General features: G+C 38.8%; 1 protein-coding gene across 1 annotated transcript; it reads right to left on the reverse strand.

The window, feature by feature from the left end:
• Positions 1 to 4,966: 4,966 nt before the first annotated feature.
• LOC121804867 (protein SUPPRESSOR OF MAX2 1-like) lies at positions 4,967 to 7,618 on the reverse strand. Its single transcript, XM_042204566.1, has 3 exons — positions 6,914 to 7,618; positions 6,594 to 6,810; positions 4,967 to 6,522 (listed from the first exon to the last, which is right to left on the reverse strand). The coding sequence occupies exons 1-3, from the start codon at positions 7,282 to 7,284 to the stop codon at positions 5,047 to 5,049; spliced, it is 2,064 nt and encodes a 687-aa protein (XP_042060500.1). The 5' UTR covers positions 7,285 to 7,618; the 3' UTR covers positions 4,967 to 5,046.
• Between the last annotated feature and the right edge of the window lie 19,633 nt (positions 7,619 to 27,251).

The raw sequence follows: 27,251 nt of genomic DNA on the forward strand, positions 1-27,251 counted from the left end.
CGTCTCTGTTTTGCACATTTCTCACAAAACACGTCAAAATACCAAAATTGATAAAATATGCAAATAATAGATATGTAATGCAACTTTGACAATCAAAATGGACCAAAAAATGGCCTTAAAATAGTGCAAAATCTGAGCATATCAGCTTACTTACCATTTATCATAAAAACGAAATAGGACTCTCAATGAGGGACAGTCGAAATGACAAAATAAAACTCTTAATGAGAGACGGAGAGAGTATCAGATTTCTTAGTCTTTATTATTTACAACATTTTGTTTTAGAATTTCATGTAAGGTGACTTTTGAAAGAGTTAATAATAAGATAATAAAGTAAGAGAGATGAAAATTTTGAGATGACGTTGTTTCCATTTTAGAAAACGTTTCATTTTTAATGGGACAGCCTAAAAAGGAAAACGTTTCATTTTTAATGGGACAAAGGGAGTATTTAGTTCCTAAATTTATTGTACGTGTATATTCTTATTGAAAAAAGTGATATCAGTCAATTATGGTCCCTACATATGGTCATGGCGGAATTAGTACGAAGGCACTAAGAGCATTTACAATGGGAGAGAAGAGGAAAGGGGATCCACACTTCCCCCGGGAGGCGTGGCGCTGCGCGCGACTTCCCAATTGTGGGGGTCAAGAACGGGTGGTGACAGGACCAGGGCTGCTAGAGGGGCGCCGGGAGAGGTACAGCCACCCATGATGCCCATTGTGGTCTCCCATTGTTCAATATAAAAAATTACTTATGTGTCTATCAATATGAGTCTCAGTTTAATATTAATGCGTTCGCAAGTAGGAGTCCCGATTTTTTTAAATTTAAATGGTAGGTAGACCTCACATTAAATCAAAACTAAAAAGAGAGGAAGATAAAAAATTTTCAATAAACATTATCCACCAATAATTTGGGGTCATCTTTATTCTAAAAAAGTAAAAAGGATATCTAATGATTAAATAACCCTTCTATCTTTTCAGGCAAACAAAATTGCGTTGAAATATTTTGGTTATTAATATTATGCGCAAAATTGCAATGAGGTTGGTGGCACGACGATAGGTTTATCTTGATTGTCATAGAGGCATTTTTTCTAGTATTGTGTATGTAAAGATATTGAGGCCCTAATTAATTTTGTGGCCCATTTCTTTTATTATTTAAGTCCGAAGCCCAACCCAACTACCCAACCGAGTCATACCCGCACTCTGGACCATGACTTTTATTACTAAAGTATATTTTTGAGAATGTACAAAATTTAAAGATATTTATAGTATGAATTGCTCAGATATTTATAGTATGAATTGCTCCATCATTCCTTGTTAATTGAGTCATTTTTCTATTTTGAGAAGTTCCAAGTTAATTGAGTTATTTTTATTTTTGGTAAAAAATAACAATATCTCTTACTTTATTAACTCTTCATCTCTCGTACTTTATTCACCATCCACTTAACACACTATTCTTAAACTTCGTGTCCAAAAGAAATGTCCCTATTAACAAGATATGGAGGGAGTATATGATAGCACTCCTGGTGGCTGTTTGGTTTGTTAGATGAAAGGATTGAGTTGTTAGATTATTTTAGTTGAAGGGGGTGGCTATATGACTAATTATCATATTATTATCCATTTAGAATTAAATTGTGAAATTCAATCTCATGAACCAAACATAATACATAATTAATCATGACATATAATCTTGCTAATTCCGTAAGTACAAAATTGACATACGTGAATAAGCAAATTATCAACTAATTTGCTAAATCCTTGAGCTTTGATTCAAATATTAAGAAATAATTTTTTGAGAAATAAACGACTTAGAATTTTGAAGAATTTGGGTCCCCTTGTTTGAAAAGAGATGTCATATTGGTCCTGCCTGAGCCGGGCCTAAAAACATATGGTCGGGCTTAAAATTGGGTTGTAATCCTTGTGATACTCGGGCCCACTCCTATATATATGGATTAAGAAACTTATACATGTAAATTATATTAATGCACAAATCCAAGTTTATTAAATCACTCTTTAATTACGATTATGCCCTCGTAATATCATACTAAAGTGAGATAGTTTTTTCCCCATTACAAAAGGGGATTAGGTAGGAACTACTTTTTAAATCTTGCAAATGTCTCATTCATGTGGACATACGCAATGGGAAATTAATTAGGTTAAAAGAAACCTTTAATCTCAACTAATAACTTTAGCTTTTTGCTCTTGTGTGTTTCCTCAACACGCTGCTTTCCATACTTTATGATAACTAAACTCTCAACAAACTACCTTTTTTCCAAAAAACAAAAATTACAAAATTGTTGAATTCTAGGTGTGATGAAAACATTGCAGCTGCCATCAACATAAAACAAATGTTTGGGTAACTAGGATTTCTCACCTCCATTAAATAATTTGGACTCCCATCTTTTTTTCAGCAGGTACTGGAGAAATAATATGATACTATGATTCGATTAACGCATAGTAACACCATGGATTCAAGGCAACGGTTAGACACGCCCCACGCCCCACCAAATGCTCCATTTGTCCTAAAAAAATAGATTAGTTTTGTCATTTTTAACTCATCTCACAAAATTAGACCCAAGTCTAAATATGAAAATTTTTTAATCAATTACACACCATTAATAAAGTGGACCCCACAATCAACTAACACTACTTTTACTTCATTTTCTATATCTCTTGCTTTACCAATTACACATTAAACTATTTCCTTCGTCCCAACTAAGATGACACTTTTTTAGTTTGTTCCAAGCAAGATGACACATTTCTATTTTTAGTAACTTTATCCAATTAATACATCCAACAACTTTTAATTTTTTTAATTCAATATTCAACACTCTTTCTCTCTCTATTTAATACTTGCACTTATGATTGGGTAAACGGCCGGTTAACCAAAAAATAGTCAAAAAAACTAACCGAAACTGAACCGAACTTTAGTTTGGTTACTTCACTAACCGACTCGGTTAGAACTGATCGGTTATGGTACTAACCGAATTGGACCGAAATAAAATTTTAATTCCAACAAAAACAAAAATAATACATTAAGACCAAATCAATACATCTAAGTTTTTACCTAATAATCAAGTGCTTGATTTTCAGTTTTTCAGCCAACAAAAGTTACAGAAAAACTCATAATCAAGTGCTTGATTTTCATGATGTTCATAATTCATCTTACAGTATTTTAACAATGTATATATAATCAAGTGCTTAATTCACCCAACAAAATATAATTTTCAAGTTTAAAGTTTAAAATTTAAAATTAAATGATGGTATTTTAATTATTAATATGTAAAACTTATAAATTTTTACTTATTTACAAATAATAAAAATAATACACTCTCATAAATTCAAACTCTATTGAAAATCAATATAGAAATACATAGTTTATGCATACATGAAAATTTAAAAATATTCAATTAAAGGTTAATATAAGTTTTCTTGACTTTTTGATATATCTAACGAAGAATTTAGAATTAATTTCATATTGAAATTAAAAGGGCAAATTGCCTGTAAAGTCTTGAATTTTTAAAATAGTTTGGTTTTTCTCCGTGAACTTTAAATGTTGCATGAAAAGTCATGAACTTTACCGGACTGTGTAAATTTCCCATGATACCCGACCCGATATATTTCCAACACAATTACTTATCCTACGTGGCACGCCGGAGGTGTGACTCGGCAAAATTCCACTAATTATGATTGTTTATTCTCTATCATTGCAATCTCTGGGTCCCATTCTTCTACCCTTTCCCGGAAGTCGATGACTATTCATAGCTATTACCTTGACACCAAAGAAGAGTTCGACCCAATGCTTTAGTTGACTTATCACAAATATACAAGTAGCACAAATGAAAATTTACAAATCGAATCAGCATACAAATCGACATAAACATACAAACTGAATTCCACAAATTCAATTCAGCATAAAAGTAGCACTAATTCCATAATTCGAATTGAACCCTAAATTTGTCAATTGCCAAGTCACGCCTCTGGCGCGCCACATAGGATAAATTTGTGTCGGAAATCTATCGGGTCAGGTCGGATGAGAAATTTACACAGTCCGATAAAGTTCATGACTTTTCATGCAACATTTAAATTCAAGGGAAAAATCAAACTATTGTAAAAATTCATGACTTTACAGGTAATTTGCCCAAATTAAAATTGAATTTAATTGCGGTTATCGGCTCTAACTGATAACCGATCGGTTAGAACCAATAATCGACTTTATTGAAAACACAAAACCGGAACCGACCCGAACACTGTTAATTTCGATTTTGGTTAACCGATAATCGACCGGTTTCGGTTCGGTTCTCGATCAACCGAATAACCGAGAACCGTATACCCACCCTACTTGCACATATATTTTTTTCAATTAACCACATTAACCAATAATTTCTAAAATCCTGTGTCGACTAAAAAATATGTTATCTTAGCAGGGCCAGAGGAAGTAGTGAAACAAAGCTAAAGTTTATACTAGACTGCCACATGCACCTTACAAGCTGAATTGACTCAATTACCCTCCCCTGTCAGTCAACGGATGCAAACACCAAAGGGACAAAAACGTGAGAATCCGAAGTATGCCTCTAAAAACAAACATATAAAATTTAAAAACTATGTAGAAGGAGTATCTCATAAAACAACATTTAGAATGCAAGAGCGGTTGAAGAATCGTTAACCTGTCATCATCTCATTCTTGAAGTTTTTTTCTGTTTGCATACATTGACTGATGGGGGAGATGATTTATTCCTTGGACAACAAGAGATTTGTCCAAGAGATTTTATGCCGTTTTATTTTATGCCGTTTTATTTGATGTGTTAAATAAAAAGAGTAAAGTAAAATAGATAAAATAAAATAGAAATAAAGATATTTTATTTTTAATAACGAGATATCTTGATTGGAACAAACTATAAAAGAAAATGAGTTATTTTTAGTAAGACTAAGGGGTACTAAGTTTCATGTTTACAAATTTCAAAACCCCACCCAAAAGTTCTACATATTTAAATCAAATGACCCCAACAGAAATAAGAAATGTAATTTATGTACCCTACAACATTAACTCATTCATACTAAGATTCTACTGGGCAACCAATCTCCACTGCTCCTGCCCCGCCCCCGACCGCCGGACTCGGATTCGATGACGAGCCGCACCACCACATCGCCACTCCTGCCACCATCTGATAGACGGGGCTTGAGCCGATCAAAGCTCGGTTTGAGAGCTTTCTGAATCCATTCCTTCAAACTGGTCCTATCATGCCATAGCCGTCCTAGAATCCTGTCTAGCACATCATCTTCTATTTCTAGGGACAAGTCATCGTCCACCATCATCGAGAACTTTGAGGCGATCGCCTTCTTGATCTCCGTTCGAGCCAAGGCAGAGTCAACAGCCTTGAACACGACAGACTCATTGACATTGTTGAGAAGATCTCGAGGAACTGATGTAACAGAGCAATGCTGGTTGACATGGCTCAACTCCTCCTCATGATCAATAGTGAGGTCGCTCGAGTTATGAGAGCCGTCCGTTCGATCATCCTCCACGTCTCCAGCAGCGAGATTCAAGTCCAACGAGAGGCCACTCACAGCCTCTCTCCGTGGCTTCAACGTCCTACCACCACCACCACCATCATCAACATCGTGCAACCAACTAGCGCAGCGTTTGCCGGTTTTCTCCCCCACAACGAGCCCTAACTGCCAATTCCCTCCGGCTACGGTAGCAAGCTTATTTTCATCTACAAATCTACCATCTCTTAGAGCTTCAAAATTCGTTGCTGACCAAACACCAGCCAGGATAAAGATGGCATTGCCAAGGCTGACCTCACGGCCATGGGAATCAGCGATCCGGCCTCTCTCAATCGCCTGTTTGATGCTGCCACGAACCAGCACGTCTGCTTCGTCAATTTCTTGAAGCATGATCACCGAAAATGGATTCCTCCGGACCACCTCTGCTATTCGATCAATGGCTGTTCTACCTCGGATGTTAATCTCCGATTCTTCATCATCTTGCGCCGTGCCAAGACATATCATGATAGGATTAGTCCCACAAATCTGCTCAGCTAGCACTGACGCCATCTTCTTCTTCCCAGCTCTATCAGGACCTGTGAACAATAGCCAAATATCCCCTCTCGATGCAGCACCCCGATGCCTCCCAATCCCATTGATTGATCTGCAACACGTAATGGCTGTGGCCACTGTGGAGGCTGCCTCTGCCTGCCACCATGCCTTCTCCATCAGGGCCCTGTGTAGTTTCTTATACATGTCTGCATCCATACCATTAGAAAATTTATCGAGCAGCTTCGTCCGTGGTTGATCTTCACAAGTGGCCCCTTTTCGTCCAAGCACAAGATCAGTCGTCACAGGACTTCCCGGAGGGCTACGATCAGTAACGAGCTGCAGGGGAAGGTGAAATGTTGGTCGTGTGAGCGGGCTGGGATTACGAAAGCTCGCCATAGAGAGCGTTGGTGGAGCTGGTCTGCAAGCATGGAAGTTAGGATGAAGATGCAAACATACGTCCCTCCATTTCCTCTGCAATTCTTGAATCCTCTGCTTGAATGAAAATATTTGGTTAAGTTTATATGCTCAAAACTTGACAAGCAGAATGGAAAGGGACATACTTGTGAAGCATCACCGGTATTGAGTTTGGTGTTACGCAACCATTGTGGCAGAGGTGCAGTTTCAGAGAATGACTTGTGAACAGTGGTGAGCTTGGCTGCCTCCTTCTCATAATTCTCCGAACACCGAGAGCAGTAGGGGGCTCTTTCCGATGGATCAGGCATCTCAAATACGCGTCTACTCAACGGAGAAACTCCCTCCAATGTCATGCTCAAATGCCTACGCAAACCAACGGAGAAATACCATTTCGTTTACATGACAGACCAATTCATCTACGAACAAAAATAGGTGATCATCAAAGCAGAAATACGTGTGATTGTACCGAGGCAGATTAGCAAACAATCTGTGCTCAACGGCGGCTTTGACGGCGGGGCTGGAGAAGCTGGCTTCCCTCATGACGCGGTTGACGCTGGGATCGTCGAGGATGGAGATGATCAGCTGGTCAATCTCTGCTTTCACGGCAAGGAGAGGCGGCTGCTGCTGCTGCTCGGGGCAGCCGCGGCGCTGGTGGGCTTGCGCGCGCTTGAGCGCCGCCGTTAGCACGTTGGAGAGCGGCGGCTCCGGCGAGGGGCTAGGGTGGTGGGGAGGCGCTCCAGGGCCACGCTGAAGCAGAGCTCGAGGGCCCAGCACTGCAGCGGGTGGCTCGAGTTTGGGTGGGACCGGATGCATGCCTGCCGGAGGTGTAAGTTTCATGTCTCACATATGTGACATGTGATAGAATCCTAAATAGAATTGGATTTTTGATATAATATATTAACTTGGTATAAGACACATTTACCCTAATTAATTGGCTATCAATTAATTATTGTATTAATTGGAATGGAAATTAGCCATTAATCAATAAGTGATTAGTCATTATATAATTGACTAATACCTAAGAGAATATATGTGAATATATATGTATGTCGTTGATTGCCATTAATTGGAATGAATATCATTCCCTTGGTTATTAAGGAAAGGAACGTGTGTACATATATTTATGATTTGATTAGAATTGATTGTGATTAATTAGTAGTGTCAATTTATATTCTTGATCAATAAGAAACGTTCATATTAATAGCCACTTTGATGGAAAGGGCTTTAATATTTTTATAATTAGGGTTTGTCCTCTCTCTGCCTATATACAAGTGGAGTGATCCCATCAAATCACACACATTACAGAGAACACATAAACGAGGGAAAGAGAGAGAAACAAATCCTTAGAGTTGGAGTTGCGCAACTACACCAAAGTCCGAGGAAGTTCTCTTCGTCTTTCCCAATCGCTTCCGCTATGGATCGTCAAGGTAAGTTTTCGATCCATCATGTTTATGGTTAATACGTGAAATACATGATGTTCGAAGATCTTGCTTTATTTATATTCAATTATGTATTATTGAATATATGATGTTAAATAATTTCCAACATGTGGTATCAGAGCATGGTTGAGAACTCATGTATTTTCGTATTATTGAAACCATAATTTATGTCTTTTGTTTTAAATCTATGCGCGGTGAGACAATTAATTGAGTTTATTGTCTTGTGTTGATGAATCCAGTAGCTTTTTTTTATCGATGAAGTACTTTTTTGAATTCAAATAATTCAAAATCTTGGAATAGAAAATTACAAAATCTCGTGATAATCTTTTTTCTTGTTCAATTCACATTTAAAATATTTGATTACAGTAGTAGATACTTTCCAAATTAAAATATGTTGGGATGTTTAGTGAATTCATTTTTGCTTTGTTAGGATTATGAATCACGCGTACAATGACTACTTTGAATTGTGAATTCAAATTAAGTTGGTTCAATTCGTGTATTACGTATTCAAATTTAACGGATTCATGTGTCTAATTATGCGCACTTATCAAATTAAATAATTATGTTTTGATTGTCTCTTTATGGAAAAATTGTTTATGCACCGCATCGAGACAGTGGGTGAAAGGAGTGTAATTCAGTTTATTTAATTTTGTTAGCATAATTTGTCTGTGAATTGTACTGGTTACTTACTGTATCAATTAAAGATTGTTTATTTTGTATGATTATGTTTGGAAATATTTGTTTCCAAATTGATTCTATTTATGCATATGGAATTGATTTAGGTATATTAATTGTGTATACTGTATGTAAATTATGTTTGAATGTGTGCATGGGTGAATTGAGATTTCAATTAAATATTTCATGATTATGAATCTATCGAGACGATGGAATAAATGATTACATAATTCAATTTATGTTTGAATGTATACAATCATGATTATATTATGTTTATTTTGCAATCACCAAAGTGAGGCAAAATAAGTAAAGTCTATAATTAAATTCATATGAAAATTTGTTTAAGCCATTAATCACTATACATTTATGATTATATTATGTTTATTTTACAATCACCAAAGTGGGGTAAAATAATAGAAGTTTATAATCAAATTAAGTGAAAATCTGCTTAAACAATTAATCATTATACATTATTGATTATATAATGTTTATTTTACAATCACCAAAGTGAGGTAAAATAAGAAGAATTTATAATCAAGTTAGTATGAAAATCTATGTATGCAATTAATCATCATGCTTGTTGTGGCTATTCATTATCTAAATAGTTTGTTTGTCATAAAAGGTCTAGATTCCCAAAGGAAATAGTCTTTGCGACATAATGAACACTAATGGAGTTAATAATTTAAATTTGTATCGATTACCCAAAGGTAACGCCAATTTATTATTACTCAATTGTTGAACTAAGATATGGATATTAAAAAAGCATGATTTTTATTATTGTATGAAGACTACCCAAAGGAGTTTTCATAATTGCCTCATGATATGGGTTTTCAAATTAATGATCGTGTTATTATTCAAAGCTTTTATATGTGAGCATTCATCTCTTAATTGCTCCTATAATGTAAAAACATATATTTTTTTACTAGTATGTTTACCTCAATCGTTCCCCAACTTAATGGAACTAACTTCTTTGAGCGTGCATCTCATGCTCACATTGCAACCGAAGGAGCATCTAAAGGATAATATTCATTCGAATTTATCATTCTTATGGCATAAAGGAACTGGATCACATTTCCAGTGAAAGAATCAAGAGGCTTGTAAAGGATAATATTCTTTTGAATTTAGACTTTATAGACTTTACTGTTTGTGTGGATTGTATTAAAGGTAAACAAACCAAACACAATAAGAAAAATGCCACAAGAAGCACAGAGCTCCTTGAAATTATACATACAGATATTTGTGGACCTTTTGATGTCCCAAATTTTGGTGGAGAAAAGTATTTTATCACCTTTATTGACGATTATTCGCGTTATGGATATATTTATTTATTGCATGAAAAATCTCAGGCAGCAGAAACACTTGAACATTTTGTGACTGAGGTTGAAAGGCAATTAAATAGAAAGGTGAAAATTGTTCGAACTGATAGAGGTGGTGAATTTTATGGTCGTACCACTAAAATGGGCCAATTACCTGTAGGGGTGGCAAATCGTGCGTGTCGGGTCGTTATCGTGTCGACACGATAACGACACGAACACGATAACAACAAACACGAACACGACCCGTTAAGAAAACCTCAAACACGAACACGAACACGACACGAAATCCTCAGACACGAACACGACACGAACACGACACGAACCCATTAACGACACGAACCAATTCGGGTCAACACGACACGATAACAACACGTACACGAGATGACACGATAACGACTCGATAACAACACGACCTGATAACGGTTAAACCTATTAAAAATGAAAATAATAAGAATTAATAATATTAAAATATTATTTGTTAACGGATAACACGAACACGACACGAACACGACACGAACACGTATTGTTAACGGATAACACGAACACGACACGAACACGACACGAACACGACACGAAATTTTTGTGTCCTTAACGGGTCGACCCGATAAGGACACGAACCCAATAAGCTCTGACCCAAACCCATTATTTTCGTGCCGGTTCGTGTCGTGTTATCGTGTCGTGTCAAAAATTGCCAGCCCTAATTACCTGGACCGTTTGCCAAATACTTAGAAAAGCATGACATTTGTGCTCAATACACAATTCCTGGTACGCCTCAGCAGGATGGTGTTGCTGAAAGACGTAACCGAACCCTCATGGAAATGGTTAGAAGTATGTTAAGCAATTCTACCTTACCCGTATCGTTGTGGATGTATGCTCTAAGAACTGCAGTGTATATATTAAATCGGGTTCCTAGTAAGGTTGTGTCAAAGACTCCCTTTGAACTTTGGACAGGTAGGAAACCTAGTTTACATCACCTTCATGTTTGGGGTTGTCCAGCTGAAGCTAGAGTGTACTCCCCGCAAGAAAAGAAATTAGATTTTAGAACAGTTAGTGGTTATTTTATGGGTTACCAGAAAAATCCAAAGGATATAGGTTCTATTGTCTTAATAATAGCTTGCGAATTGTGGAAACTGGAAATACATGATTCTTTGAGAATGGTGAGATCAATGGGAGTTTTAACACTCATAATGCGGTCATTAGTGAAATAAGGGTAGATTTTCCTCTTCCCTCATTTCCTTAAGAATTAAGTGGCCAAATATTGTTGAACAGCCTAACAATATTTGAATGACCAACCACTTAATAATGATGCCTAAGTCATTGAACATAGGTATGGAAATAACATCTCCAGAAGTGCCATTAATGCTTTCTTAATGAGAACGAAGGTGGCCATTTCTAATGACTATGTGGCATATCTCCAAGAATCCGAATGTGATATAGGAATACGTAATGATCCAGTTTCATTTTCACTAGCCATTAAGCGTAATAATTCTAATAAATGGATTGATGCCATGATAGAAGAGTTAAAATCTATGGATTATAATAAAGTTTGGAACCTTGTCGAATTACCTGATAGACACAAATGTATTAGGTGTAAATGGGTCTTCGAGACCAAATTCGACATGAATGGTTTAATCAAACGATTTAAAGCCAGACTTGTTTCCAAAGGTTATACTCAGAAAGATAGCATTGATTATAAAGAGACTTTCACTAATGTACCAAAGAAGAACTCACTTAGAATCATTTTGGCACTTGTAGCCCATTTCGACTTGGAACTACATAAAATGGATGTGAAAACTGCTTTTCTAAATGATGATTTGTAAGAAGAAGTCTATGTGAAACAACCTGAAGACTTCATTAAGAAATGGAATGAAAATTTAGTCTGCAAACTTACGACATCAATTTATGGACTGAAATAGGCTTCTCGACAATGGAATTTTAAATTTCATGACACTATTACTGCTTTTGGTTTTAAAGAAAATATCGTTGATCGGTGCATATACCTCAAGGTTAGTGGGAGCAAGTTTATATCTTTGGTTCTGTATGTTGATGATATATTGCTTGCTAGTAGTGACATTAGATTACTACATGACACTAAAATTATCTCTCTAGAAATTCTAACATGAAAGATATGTGTGAGACATCCTACGTCATAGGGTAGAAATATCTTGTGATCAATCACGTGGACTTTTGGATTGTCTCATAAAAGCTACATAGATCGAATCTTTAAGAGAGGTATGGGATGAGTGCATGTTCTCCAAGTGTTGTTCCAGTTCATAAAGGTGACAGATTCAGTTTGAATCAATGTCCAAAAACTGAATTAGAACATAAAGAGATGAAACATATTTTTTATGCATCTATCGTGGGAAGTTTGATGTATGCTCAAGTCTGTACTACTAGACATTAGCTTTGCGCTCAAAATGCTAGGTTGTTACCAAAGTAACCCTGACATTGAACATTGGAGAGGTGCAAAGATGATAATAAGATACTTAAAGAGGCAAAAGATTATATGCTTACATTTAGGAAATCTGATCAATTAAAAAGTGATTGGATATTCCGATTCAGATTATGTTTGATGTGTTGACTTTAGAAAATCAAGTTTTGGTTACATTTTTCTTACGGCTGAATGAGCCGTATCATGGAAAAGTATAAAACAAAGTTCTAATTCAACGTCCACCATTAAAGCTGAATTTATGGCTTGCTTTGAAGCATTAATGATTGCAAAATTTTATTTCAGGCCTTGGCATTGTCTCCTCAATATCCATATCCTTGAAATTGTATAGTGATAATAGTGCAATCGTATCTTTCTGTAAGTATGACAAGTATTCAAGGAGCTAAACACATGGAATTAAAGTTTCTTATCGTGAAAGATGAAGTTTGGGAACAAATAATATCTATATAACATATAAGCACATAGCTTATGGTTGCTGATCCATTGACTAAGGCGTTACCGCCTAAGACATTTATGGAATAAGTTAACATAATGAGTCTTGGGTATGGAAACGTCTAATCTTTATGTTTCCATGTTGGTTCAGGCACTTAAGTTATAGATATTTTGAATTCAATAAAGTTATTTCTACTTTTCCTGCATATACTTATTATTTGATATGCATATGTACGTTCTTAGTATTAATGCATGAGGTCTTGAAATAAGACAATTACGAACGTAGTGTCACTTATAGATTATATTAGTGCGGTTATTGGTGATGTGGTACATGGAAGGAACTACGTCGACTGAATGATGTACGCCCGCCATGACCCACATTAGTAGTCTCTCTAATATAATATTTTATGTTTGCCAATGGTGAAAGTATTTACAAAGTCCAATATTATGCGCGCCTTATGTTTATTATGTCTATTTTACTGTGGCTCTGTCAAGTGTGACAAGTGGGAGAATCGAAAACTTTGTGTCCCACATGTTCGCTAAGTGGGAGAATGTAAGTTTTATGTCTCACATATGTGACATGTGATAGAATCCTAAATAGAATTGGATTTTTGATATAATATATTAACTTGGTATAAGACACATTTTACCCTAATTAATTGGCTATCAATTAATTATTATATTAATTGGAATGGAAATTAGCCATTAATCAATAAGTGATTAGTCATTATATAATTGACTAATACTAAGAGAATATATGTGAATATATATGTATGTCGTTGATTGCCATTAATTGGAATGAATATTTCATTCCCTTGGTTATTAAGGAAAGGAACGTGTGTACATATATTTTTGTGATCAATTAGTAGTATCAATTTATATTCTTGATCAATAAGAAACGTTCATATTAATAGCCACTTTGATGGAAAAGGGCTTTAATATTTTTATAATTAGGGTTTGTCCTCTCTCTGCCTATATACAAGTGGAGTGATCCCATCAAATCACACACATTACAGAGAACACATAAACGAGGGAAAGAGAGAGAAACAAATCCTTGGAGTTGGAGTTGCGCAACTACACCAAAGTCCGAGGAAGTTCTCTCCGTCTTTCCCAATCGCTTCCGCTATGGATCGTCAAGGTAAGTTTTCGATCCATCATGTTTATGGTTAATACGTGAAATACATGATGTTCGAAGATCTTGCTTTATTTATATTCAATTCTGTATTATTGAATATATGATGTTAAATAATTTCCAACGGGAGGCACCCAGACGGCGATGACAGGAGCGCCGCCGCTACGTGCAGCGGCGTGGTCTGGCCGTGGTTTCGGCGGCGGGCCTCTGCAATTGACTGGCTCAGGACGCCCGACGCCTCCGGCGTGAGGGTCTGCTCAATCGTGCCTCTCATCGCGATTGGAATCCTAAAAATTGAATCTTGATTGTGTAAAGGTGTGAAAGTGAAAAGATGCTGAGGAATTCAACGCGAGAACACAGACTTTCCTTCTTCTTCTCTCTCTAGAAGAGATGATGATATAAGCAATGAAGAGACACACGGACCGTCGCTTACGTGATCAATCAATGCACCAAAACATGGCTTCTCTTTCTCCAATTAATACAAAAGCAGCAACTAAAAATACTCAAAACTTGTTGGTATCTCATTTTTTTGTAAGAAGAAATTATTTCTGAAGCAATACTTTGTGCTCCTAGTAGAAAGAGTAGAACCGTGGTGGAAGTGGAATGTGTCAGGGAAAGGGAGCATGCAAAGTTTTGGTTTTTTTTTTTCAAGTGAGGAGTAAGAGAATTTTAAGAAGGAATTTAATCTTTATGGAGGAGAGGGAGATGGAAGTACCCTCAGATGCTATAATTTCTGGTAAATAAGCTTTAGCAGGGGGAGTGACTGAAACTGACCTACTTTTTGTTGTAAACTCTTTTTAATTACAATCAATCATAGTATATGCTCTTGGGCTCTTGCATCAATAAATAAATATAGGAGTATTATTCTAACAGTATAGAGTTAATTACCTCGCCGGTTGCGGAATAACTATTCTCATCGGAAATGTGTACTCATTTTATCTTTATTTGTTGGGTGCCGCCTGCCTAGACGTCCTAGACGCAAGGCGTCCTTCCTTGCCCCCGTCCTTTAAAAGTAGTACTCCCTCCGTTCCATAGTAATGGATGCGTTTTTTTCGGCACGAGATTTTAAAAAAATTGTGTTAAGTGGGTTAGGTAGAGAAAGCATAAAGTAGAAAATAAAAAAGGTAAAAAGATAAATAGAGAATAAAGTAAAAGAGAGTAAAATATGACATAGTAAAGTAAGTGACAAGAAATGTGTTGATTTTTACTAAAATGAAAAATGACTCAACTACTATGGAATGTACTAAAATAACAAAATGACTCTACTAATATGAACAGATGGAGTAGTACTTCTGTCCCACTAATGACTCACTTTTCTTTTTAATTTGTCTCATTTAAAATGATCAATTAATAAAAATAACACCTATTTTTCTCAACTTTATTTCATTTCTCTTACTTTATTTTCTCCGTCTAACACACAAAATAAAATTACATAAAATCATGTACCGCCCAAGGACGGGGTCATCTTCCTCGGAACGGAGGGGGTACTCTCTTTGTCCCATAAAAGATGTCACACTTGTGGAATGGTGAAATATATTCTTCACTAACAATATTTTAATTTTATTTTTTTATATTTTTCTTATTTTTTTTCCATGTACCTATTCAAACTTATGCTTTTAAAAGGTTTATATTTTTTAAGATAAATTGTACTAGTAATTTAAATCGTGTATACCATTATTATGAATATGTCGGCAAAAAGATATATTGCAAATGATCGAGTATTGCATGCACATATATCTTTATATGAGAATTCCCACTTTTGTGACTAATGTATCCTCAAGATCACAACATATTACTATAAAACACTAAGGGCACGTTTGTTTGACATGTTAGACATATATAGCCCCCCTTATCTATCCTAATATCTATGTTTGTTTGCCGTGTTAGGACTCCACACAACCCGACATACAATTTCAAAACCCGACATTGTTGGTGTTTAGTATTTCAAAAATATAGATATCTCTATACCCTCCGAAAGCTGTGATTGTCCAATATCCCCAAAAAAATGATAGGGCTTCTCACCAACAAATGACATTGATACCCTCTTTCATTTATTCCACCGCCTTCCACTACACTGACTCCCTTCGATCCTTGATGAATGCCCAAAAGCTAAAAAACAAGAAGACCAGATCCGCGGTGATATTTTGACGGACCCCATTTCGACAATTTTGGTAGCGACACACTCTATTTCGAAACTCTTGGTGGACATACACCTTCACAGTTTAATTGTTGTATGTGGAGGTTGAATCCAATTGAAGATCCCGTCGGCGTTGCCTTTGTGTAGAGGTTGAATCCAATTGAAGATCCCGTCGGCGTTGCCTTTGTGTGGAGGTTGAATCCAATTGAACCTGCACCGACAACCGCACACGACCCATGTCTGACCAATTCAGTAGGTAATTTGGTTGAATAACTCCAAAAAAACATTCCGTCTTCGTTTGTGTGACCGACCGTGATTATGTACATAATAGATGCAATTTCGCCTGCTAGATTTGTTCGTTGTGGCTGAATGCAGTATGTGGGTTGACGTTATTTGTATTTTATTTCAATTGAGATGTTGTTGTTTTGTAATCCAAGAGATTTCGGTGTGCTCTATTCTACTATCATGATTATTGGAAATTTTGCAATAACTTTGTCTTGATTGGTGGAGTTCATAATGGGAAGCTTGATTTCACCTATGGATTGAGTGTGCACACAATACGAAAATTTCAAAGTACCACTTTATATGCCTATCCTTTAGAGCTTGTGCAAGGCATATGTAAACTACATCCACTTTGTTTTAGTCGTTTTTGGAATTTTTTAAAACTTGCTGTAATGACTTTGAAGTGGTTCTTGTTTGGAATTATAATGCTGCTTCCTTCTTTGCTGTAGTTTTAGGAAAATTGACATTTCATCTGTCGTCGGAGGTTGCAGCGTCCGTCGTCGGAGGTTGCAGCGTCCAGACGAGGGGGTAAATATGGGGATGAAGTATGAGAAGAAGATGAAAATAGGGGGCCGGAATAAAATTTGGGTTCAGCGCCAAATAGGGTTAATGAGGACAATTCGGGAATTATGAATAATTCACGTGGCTATAATTGTCAATAGATTTTTGTATCTACCGTTTCAACGTGTCATGCCAAACAGAGAGATGGCAAACATGTGATATGTATATTGACAAACAAGCGGACAAAGGTGATTACTATGCAAAAATTAAAACATAAAAATAGTGTTTAATATATGCTAACATATGTTAGACCAACATGGCAAACAAGCGTGCCCTAAGGGTATCCGCAACGCGTCTCGTTGCGGTCCCTATCTCGTTTCGGAGAGACGAGACGGTAGCGAGACAGCATTGCGGGCTCCGTCTCGTCCCCAACCCGTCCCCGTAACTCATCGAGGAGAGACACTTGGCGAGCTGTCTCGCCACGCGCGTTGGGGCGAGCTGCGGTTCGTCCGTGACGCCCACTCGCCGGCCCGCGAGTGGGCATCGTTTATTTCCGTTGAAAATGTATTTTTTATTATTTTTTTAAATTCAGAAAAAATTTAAAAAAAAAACCCAAAATTATACTAGCCGTTTATAGCCGTTTTTTTACAAATTTTTAAATTTTTTTGAAGCCCCCAATCACTTCTATAAATATCAAACCATTCCCACAAATTAATCCACAAAAAAAACTCTCTATTCTTACTCAAACACTCTCAATTACTCTACATTCTTCATCTCAAAACATTATTCTTCTCCCAAATTTAATCCATCTATGGATCCATTTGAGCAAATGCGTCGAATAATGGAAGAATCGCTAGCAGAAGATCGACGTCGGGAGGAGGAGGAAGCTGCGGCGCCTCAAAGGCGATCACGGACTTACATCCATCGTAACTGGGAGGAAGCCGCCGCAAGGTTGGTACCCGACTACTTTTGTGACAACCCGGTATGGGGAGAGACCTACTTCCGGCCATCAACTTCATCGCTAACAACCGGCAGTATAAAATGGGGTACTATCTTGCCGACGGCATCTATCCGAAATGGCCAACCTTCGTGAAGACGTTCAACATGCCGGTGAACGAAAAACAGGCTCTTTTTGCGCAGAAGCAAGAGGCTGCTCGCAAGGATGTGGAGAGAGCGTTCGGGGTTCTCCAAGCTCGCTTCAACATTATCAAAGCCCCGGCTCGTACGTAGTTTATGGAGAATATGATCGACATCAAGTATACGTGCATAATCTTGCACAACATAATTGTCGCCGACGAAGGACCTGAGGCGGGAAATTGGTTCGACCCTGAAACCCCGTGAAGCTCTACCGCAAGTAGTTCGCCTCGCAGTGGAGTGCATCCGTCTATGCAAGATCGGTTGTTTGTTCGGGCAAGGACACGTGATTCTACCTCCCACGTCCAACTCCAGGAGGATCTAATGGAGCACATTTGGGCTAAATTTGGCAACCAGTAGACGCACATGATCGCCATTAGACAACTCTTTCTTCTGCTTCTTTGAGTTTTGAGATTTTGAATTTCGAGAGAGTGAGTGGAAGATTTTAAATTATGCATTTTTTTTTTAGGATTTTATTAATGTGGTTTTTTATTTTTTTAGAATTTTAAATTGTAATTTTATTTTATTTAATGAAGTATGTTTTTATTAATTGAATTTGTTAGAAATAAAAATAAAAAATGAAATTGAATGAATAGTTAAGGGATGAGATGGTTAAGAGATGGAGGGGTGCAAGTACTGTCTCTTAGTTAAGAGATGGGATGAAAAGTACAGTGGGGCCCATGAATAGTGAAGAGATGAGACGGTTAAGAGACGGATAAAAGACAACATTGCAGATGGCCTAGGAGGAATCATTTCTTGCTACAAACTATTGACTAATACGTGGTAAATACATATGCAATCTTACAACTCTTGCTCCATATAAACTCGGTCCAATTATTGTTTATCAACTTAGTTAAGTTCCTTTGAAATTTGAATACTACTAACTATTATGGTTTTATAGATGATCGAGATTATAGTTGTATGCAATTGTTAAATATTATGGTTTCTCTGGGCTCATTGTATGCTTTTTTCATTTATATCAAAATGAAGCTTTTAAGTTTCTAAAGAGGAGTTCAAGTTTTCAAGTTTAAAAATAATTTAAAGTGCTTAAGTGCTAGGAGCTGAGGCTCAAGGACGGTAATCAAATCAAGCGTGAGGAGGTAATTTTGGATTGCCGCTTTCGAGGTGGGGTTAACTTTATTTGTAAGCGTAGTGGTTACATGGTTATAATTAATATTGTGTCGTGCATCAATCATATAAGCTTATGGGCCCACGAAGGATCATATGGGTAGCTAACAACCCACAAGAGGCCAGGTCCACGAGAGACCGAGACTAGTCTCACATAGACATCAACTAAGTTGAAATGGTTAATCATTATGTTATGATTCATTACACAATTGGTTTCATCTGCTTGCAGTGTATTCTCCACTGAGTGCGCTTGCATACTCAGACCCCAAATTTAATGTTTTTCAGGTTAAAAAGTCGGTGACTAGACAGTGGTAACGCAGTCCATGGTCTCCCAACCCAATATTTGATTAGTATCCATATTTCCTATACGGGTAAATATGATCAATTCAGATATTACATTTTGAAAACGTGTGTTCGATAATGGTGATTTTGTATTGGCTTTGACCCAAAGTTATGTTTCTAATAAATTTGTGTATATTGGCAATATTGTTCCAAATAGGTAAATTATTTTATTTTCACTCAGTTTTTTACATGAAATATATAAATTTTCCGAATAGGAGACTGTTGGTTTCTGGGGATTACAAGAGATAACAAAAACCGGGCGTAATACAACCCAAAAGAAAGGAAAAGAAGGAACTGAACTTTAGAAATTACAACGTAGAATCGAAACTACTAAACCAGTATGATTAGCCGAGTCGAGGAGGCCTCTTCCCGCAAGACGAGATACGCCCCGGTAGTGCTCTTCGGTTTGGCGTGTCGTCCCCAAAGGTAAAACGGCTACGTCTCTATTGATGCAGCACCGCAATCAGTAGAGCTCCGGCGAACGGGATGGAGGAGAGGGCAGAGCTTCGACAGAAAACAATGCAGAGAAAGGGAGAGAGCTTATGATGCAGAATGCTTGTATGTGTGTGTCCTAATGCAGTGGTATGACTAGCCTATTTATAGGCCAAGCCACCATGTAGGGTCAACCAGCCATTGAAGGCTCATCATGGCAATTCGTAACCGACGTCGGTTACAGGCGTGTGGCTGGAGTGTGCCACCCGTGTGTGGAGCGTGTGGATTTCTCACGTGGCAGCCGTGACTGTGCCTCGCTTGACGACGTGTCAAGCCACTTGGATTGCTGACTCGGCGGTGGTCCAAAAAGAATAGTTTGGGCCAAGCCCCAAGCCCAAAGACCAATTGTCAAGATCCAAGTCCAAGTCCAAGATCGGGATCGGGATCGGGATCGGGCCCGGGCCCAGGCCAGCGGCCGCGGCCGCGAGCACGGGCTCGGGCTCGGGCGGGCGAGCGGCGGCGGCGGCGCGCGCGTGTACGCGCGTGTGGGCTCTTTCACCCATCTTGGTCCACTATAATTATTAAGTAACATAAAGTCACTTAATTTATACACATTAAAAGATGTGTTAATCCTCCAATGTGGGATAATTAACACTAGTTAATTATTCCCTAAGCTCCAACTCCAAGCTTTAATAAAAGCTAATTATGCCCAACTTTAATCCACTATTTCTCACTCACCGGAAATCGGATTTGAGAAAGTGAATATACTACATTTATCTACGTAAAATGTAGATCGACGCTATGTCATTTAATTTCACAAAATTAAATGTCTCGTCACATTTATTATTTGGTCAAAATCCATTGACCGGGCATATTTAATACCATGATTTCTACAATCCCCCACATGAGTGGAAATAGCCGAATGCATATGCATGCAGACACAAGCTCAACCCTCGAGAGGTATATAAGCATAAGGATAGGTAGTTGTTGACTTTGAACCCTCCATAGTCGACACCATCGGATACACAGGCGGCTTAGTAGCGCGATACTTTGAACTAATCCCCCACGGCGTGCACCGAGACAATGGTGTTAACGCTTAAACACCTCAACCTCATCCGTTCTCACGTTTTGTGTCCATTGCGGTCTTGGACACCACTTTGGATTCATAAGTGCGTTTTTTATGAAGCGACCATACTTCGCACTTACATAGGTGATTCTTAGTCAAGTACCTTGCCATACTTGGTCTCTTTGAGAATTCCATCTCTTTGAGATCCTTAAGAAACATTAAAAGTCATAGACTTAGCCTTTACCACTAGGCAAGCTCTCCAACACTCTATTGCTCTCTAGGGAATAGATATAGTTGAGTGTTTCTCATGAACTCTCATAGCTTAGTTGTCCCTTTGAACCAAGTTCTTGGGATCTCCAGTCATCATGGTTGGGTTACCACTATGATAATTCTTTAGTTTGTGGATTTCAAACCCATTCCCTCTAGCAACTTATTCATTTGATCACGGTTTAACCCTTTGGTTAGCGGATCCGCTAGATTATCTATTGACTTCACATAGTCAATTGTAATCACCCCTGTTGTGATCAAATGTCTCACGGTGTTATGTCGTCGACGTATATGTCGAGACTTACCGTTATAGAAGCCATTGTTTGCCCTTCCAATAGTTGCTTGGCTATCGCAGTGGATCAGCACTGGTGGCACTGGCTTAGACCAACATGGAATGTCTTCAAGGAAGTTCTTAAGCCACTCGGCTTCCTCACCAGCCTTATCCAAGGCAATGAACTCTGATTCCATTGTTGGTCGGGCTATACATGTCTGTTTTGTGGATTTCCACGATACAGCACCACCCCCAATAGTAAAGACATATCCACTTGTTGAAAGTGAGTCTCTATTATCGGATATCCAATTGGCATCACAGTACCCTTCAAGTACCGGGGGGTATCTCGAGAAGTGTAGCCCAAGATTTTGAGTGTGTTTTAAATATCTCAAAACCCTCACAAGAGCTCTCCAATGCTCTTTGCTTGGATTGATCGTGTAACGACTTAACTTATTCACGGCACAAGCAATGTCAGGTCGAGTGCAATTAGTCAAGTACATAATGCACCCGATGACCCGTGCATACTCTTCTTGTGCAACGGGCTCGCCTTTGTTTTTGCTCAAGTGAACGTCGAGTTCAATTGGAGTCTTAACCGGCGCGCCATCATAGGCTTTGAATTTATTCAATATCTTCTCAACATAATGTGATTGTGTTAAGATGATTCCATCATTCGTTCTTAGAATCTTCATTCCAAGAATTACATCGGCTAGACCCATGTCTTTCATGTCAAAGTTTCTCTTTAACATGGCCTTTGTATCGTTAATTACTTGAGTGTTGCTACCCAAGATTAACATATCATCAACGTAGAGACACACTATAACGTGACCGTTATTAGTGCTCTTGATGTAGACACATTTGTCGCACTCGTTGATTTTAAACCCATTTGAAAACATCACATTATCAAACTTCAAGTGCCACTGCAATGGCGCTTGTTTCAATCCATATAGAGATTTTACTAGCTTGCATACCTTTTTCTCTTGTCCAGGTACTACAAACCCTTCGGGTTGTTCCATATAGATTTCATCTTCTAGTTCACCATTTAGAAACGCGGTCTTTACATCCGTTTGATGAATCTCAAGATTGTGCAATGCAGCAATAGCGAGAAGCACTCAGATAGTTGTAATCCTTGTTATAGGTGAATAGGTATCGAAGAAGTCATGTCCTTCCTTTTGTTTAAAACCCTTTACTGCTAATCGGGCTTTATACTTATCCACTGTTCCATCGGCCTTAAATTTCCTTTTAAGTACCCATTTGCAACCTAGAGGTTTCGCACCTTCAGGTAGATCTACCAACACCCAAGTGTGGTTTAGCAAAATTGAATCAATTTCGCTTTGAACAGCTTCTCTCCAATGCAGCCCGTCTGGGCCAGCAAAGGCTACTTTTATCGATGTTGGTTCTTCATCCAACATGAAAGCAATGTAGTCAGGACCAAAAGTTTTTGGTGTTCTGACTCTATTACCACGTCTTAGTACTGTATCTTTTGGATCGGGCCTTGCATGCTTGCGCGATTCAGGTTCCGCATCTGCTGATTTAGAACTAGTGGCTTCTTCAATTCTTGTCTCAGAATTGGTTGAGACCTTTTCCTTGTCTTTGCAAGGAAATTTATTTTCGAGAAATACAGCATTCCTCGACTCAATTGTTGTTCCTACTGTGATAGTCGATATTTCAGACTTGTGAACAACAAATCGATATGCACTACTGTTAAGTGCATATCCAATGAAGATGCAATCAACCGTCTTAGGTCCGATTGTAACTTCTTTGGGCGGAGGAACCATCACATTTGCCAAACACCCCCACACTTTGAGGTATTTGTAGGATGGCTTACTTCCCTTCCACAACTCATAAGGAGTGACATCTTTTCCTTTGAGAGGGATCTTATTCAAGATATAGTTGGCTGTCAAAACAGCTTCCCCCCACATGTTATGTGGTAATCCTGAAGTTAGAAGCAGTGCATTCATCATCTCTTTTAGAGTTCGATTTTTGCGTTCTGCAACACCATTAGATTGTGGTGAATATGGAGCAGTTGTTTGATGAATTATACCACTTGCGTTGCATAACTCCTAAAACGGGGCTACATATTCTCCTCCTCTATCGCTTCGAATCATTTTGATTTTACAACCAAGTTGATTCTCAACTTCGTTCTTATAATTTTTGAACGCCTCTATTGCTTCATCTTTACTTCTTAAAAGATAAATGTAGCAATATCTTGTGCAATCATCTATGAAAGTGATAAAGTACTTTTTACCACCTCTTGTTTGCACCATCTTTAAATCACATACGTCCGTGTGAATTAATTCAAGGGGTTTTGTGCTTCGTTCCACCGAGTGAAACGGCAACTTAGTCATTTTTGCTTCAAGACAAATTTCACATTTATCTTGGATATATAATTCATTAGCCTTTAGTAAATCTAAATTAACTAATCTTTTAATGGCTTTTGAATTTACATGTCCCAATCTACAATGCCACAAATTTGAAGACTCGGTCAAATAAGAGGAAGTAGATGCTTTATTATTATTAGCCAATGACTTTGCAACACTGCGAGTTGCTACACTAAGCTTGAAAAGCCCATCGGTTACATAACCTTTTCCGAGGGATTTTCCAAACTTATACAAAGTAAACCTATCAGACTCAAATACAAGTTTAAACCCCTTATTAACTAGTATTGATCCTGACACTAGGTTCTTGCGGATGTCCGGGACATGCAGCACATCCTTCAAAGTGATTGTGACGCCAGACGTCATCATGAGAATCACGTTGCCAACGCCGAGGATTTCGGACGATGCTTGATTCCCCATGTTGATTTTCCTTCCTCCAACAGCCGTGTAAGAGGCAAACTTGCTCCTGTCGGAGCAAACATGAGCAGTAGCGCCGTTGTCGATGTACCAGCCTCCCTTGTTATCAACAAGGTTAACCTCTTCAGTGACCACTGCAATGAGGTCGTTCTCATCCCAGTCTTTGAACTCCTTCTCAACGACGTGGGCTGCCGGCTTCTTCTTCTTGCTGCGGCAGTCTTTAGCAAAGTGGCCTGGTTTGCCACACTTGTAGCAGTCGCCTTCAAACTTCTTTGAAGGCTGCTTTCCCTTCCCTTTGTCGTTTGGACGGTTTGGGCGAGGGCGTTTGTTGGAAGGACCGCCCCGCTCCAACAGGTTTGCTTTGGCTTCATTTGGGGTGAAGCCCTTAGCCTTTTGATCACTTTTGCGCACGTCGGCCTCAATGCGCAACTTCACGATCAAGTCTTCAAAGGTCATCTGCTTTCACTTGTGCTTGAGATAACTCTTGAAGTCCTTCCAACTTGGAGGGAGTTTGTCAATAATCGTGCACCTTAGGAACTTATCGGGCAAGGTCATCCCTTCAGCAACTAAGGAGTGGATGATCATTTGGAGCTCTTGGACTTGCTCCATGATGGGTCGAGAGTTGACCATCTTGTAGTCCATAAACTTGGATGCTACAACCTGTTCAGTCCCTGCAGCATTGTCTATGCTATATTTCTTCTCTAGGCTCTCCCACATTTGTTTAGATGTGGTTACATTGGAGTATACATTATAGAGGCTATCATCTAATGCACTTAAAATAAAGTTTTTACATAGATAATCCCCTTTTCTCCAAGCTTCATAGTCCGCCATGACTTCGAGCCTAGTCTCTTGGTCACTTGGCGCGGGCGGCTCGTTTTCCGTGACGAAGTTGGCGACGCCCAATGTTGTCAGGTAGAACAACATCTTCTGGTACCACCGCTTGAAGTCAGATCCTCCAAACTTTGGTGGCTTCTCGGCGGGTGGCATCATTCTTGGTGCCATAGGTGCCGCACTTGGTCCATTGAAGGAACCAATTCCGTTGCCCCCGAAGGAGCCAACAACTTGGTTGGGCATAGAGCCCCCCATGTTCGTGTTGGGCATAGTGCCCCCCACATTCGTGTTGGGCATAGTGCCCTCCACATTCGTGTTGGGCATAGTGCCCCCCACATTCGTGTTGATCCCGAAAGATCCAACACTAGTATTGAGCCCGAATGCACCAACACTCGATCCATTAAAGGATCCGAAGGAACCATTAAAAGTGGAACCAACCGAACCACCAAAGGTGGAACCAGTGGACGCCCCGAAGGGGTTGTCCCAAACCCAAGGGACGGTGGATGAGGCAGCTTGGAAGCCGGGGGTTGGCATCATCGAGGGAATCGATGAAGTGTTGACCGGTCCAGTGGTCGCCATGGTTAAAGGAATGGCGGCGGTGGTGGCGGCAGCAGTGGTGTTAGATTCCGTCGACATCTCCAGCAAAGGTGTTTAAGTTTCAAAATTATTAAGTTCAGTTTAAAAGGTCCAAATCCCTTCAAAGGCAAGTTATCTCGTCTTGCGATTGTTGGTTTCTGGGGATTACAAGAGATAACAAAAACCGGGCGTAATACAACCCAAAAGAAAGGAAAAGAAGGAACTGAACTTTAGAAATTACAACGTAGAATCGAAACTACTAAACCAGTATGATTAGCCGAGTCGAGGAGGCCTCTTCCCGCAAGACGAGATACGCCCCGGTAGTGCTATTCGGTTTGGCGTGTCGTCCCCAAAGGTAAAACGGCTACGTCTCTATTGATGCAGCACCGCAATCAGTAGAGCTCCGGCGAACGAGATGGAGGAGAGGGCAGAGCTTCGACAGAAAACAATGCAGAGAGAGGGAGAGGGCTTATGATGCAGAATGCTTGTATGTGTGTGTCCTAATGCAGTGGTATGGCTAGCCTATTTATAGGCCAAGCCACCATGCAGGGTCAACCAGCCATTGAAGGCTCATCATGGCAATTCGTAACCGACGTCGGTTACAGGCGTGTGGCTGGAGTGTGCCACCCGTGTGTGGAGAGTGTGGATTTCTCACGTGGCAGCCGTGACTGTGCCTCGCTTGACGACGTGTCAAGCCACTTGGATTGCTGACTCGGCGGTGGTCCAAAAAGAATAGTTTGGGCAAAGCCCTAAGCCCAAAGACCACCCAATTGCCAAGTCCAAGTCCAAGTCCAAGAACGAGATCGGGTCCGGGCCCGGGCCCGCGGCCGCGAGCGCGAGCACGGGCGGGCGGGCGGCGGCGGCGGCGCGCGCGTGTGCGCGCGTGTGGGCTCTTTCACCCATCTTGGTCCACTATAATTATTAAGTAACATAAAGTCACTTAATTTATACACATTAAAAGATGTGTTAATCCTCCAATGTGTGATAATTAACACTAGTTAATTATTCTCTAAGCTCCAACTCCAAGCTTTAATAAAAGCTAATTTTGCCCAACTTTAATCCACTATTTCTCACTCACCGGAAATCGGATTTGAGAAAGTGAATATACTACATTTATCTACGTAAAATGTAGATCGACGCTATGTCATTTAATTTCACAAAATTAAATGTCTCGTCACATTTATTATTTGGTCAAAATCCATTGACCGGGCATATTTAATACCATGATTTCTACAGAGACTACCGTATATTCAAATTATTAACGGAGACTACCGTGTATTCAAATTATCAATGAATAAAAATACAACCAGTAACAGCCCAAAGCTTTATGATATTACTATTATTATTAAACTTAGCTTAACTACGAATAATTATAAATTAGTGTTGTTACGATATAAAAGAGTATCTCTCTCTTCGTATTAAATAATCAACCGTTGGGTTGTTTGGAAATCGAGCCAAGGCACACGTGAGAATAATATATGTAAATATATTAAATCCAAGTAAAAGTTTGTAATGTCCGGTACACACGCGGGAAGTTCAATGAAGTCTAACATTACAAATTATCTAAATTTAATTTACTACACGTTGGAGAAAGAGGAGACG

The sequence above is a fragment of the Salvia splendens genome, chromosome 5, assembly GCF_004379255.2.
Source record: "Salvia splendens isolate huo1 chromosome 5, SspV2, whole genome shotgun sequence".
NCBI classification, from domain to species: Eukaryota; Viridiplantae; Streptophyta; class Magnoliopsida; order Lamiales; family Lamiaceae; genus Salvia; species Salvia splendens.

Coding starts and splice junctions, on each gene's coding strand:
- LOC121804867 (XM_042204566.1), bottom strand. CDS start 7,284: ATGAAACTTACACCTCCGGCAGGCATGCATCCGGTCCCACCCAAACTC. Junction 6,811..6,913: donor TTGTTTGCTAATCTGCCTCG/GTACAATCACAC, acceptor TGGTTTGCGTAG/GCATTTGAGCATGACATTGG. Junction 6,523..6,593: donor ATACCGGTGATGCTTCACAA/GTATGTCCCTTT, acceptor TCATTCAAGCAG/AGGATTCAAGAATTGCAGAG.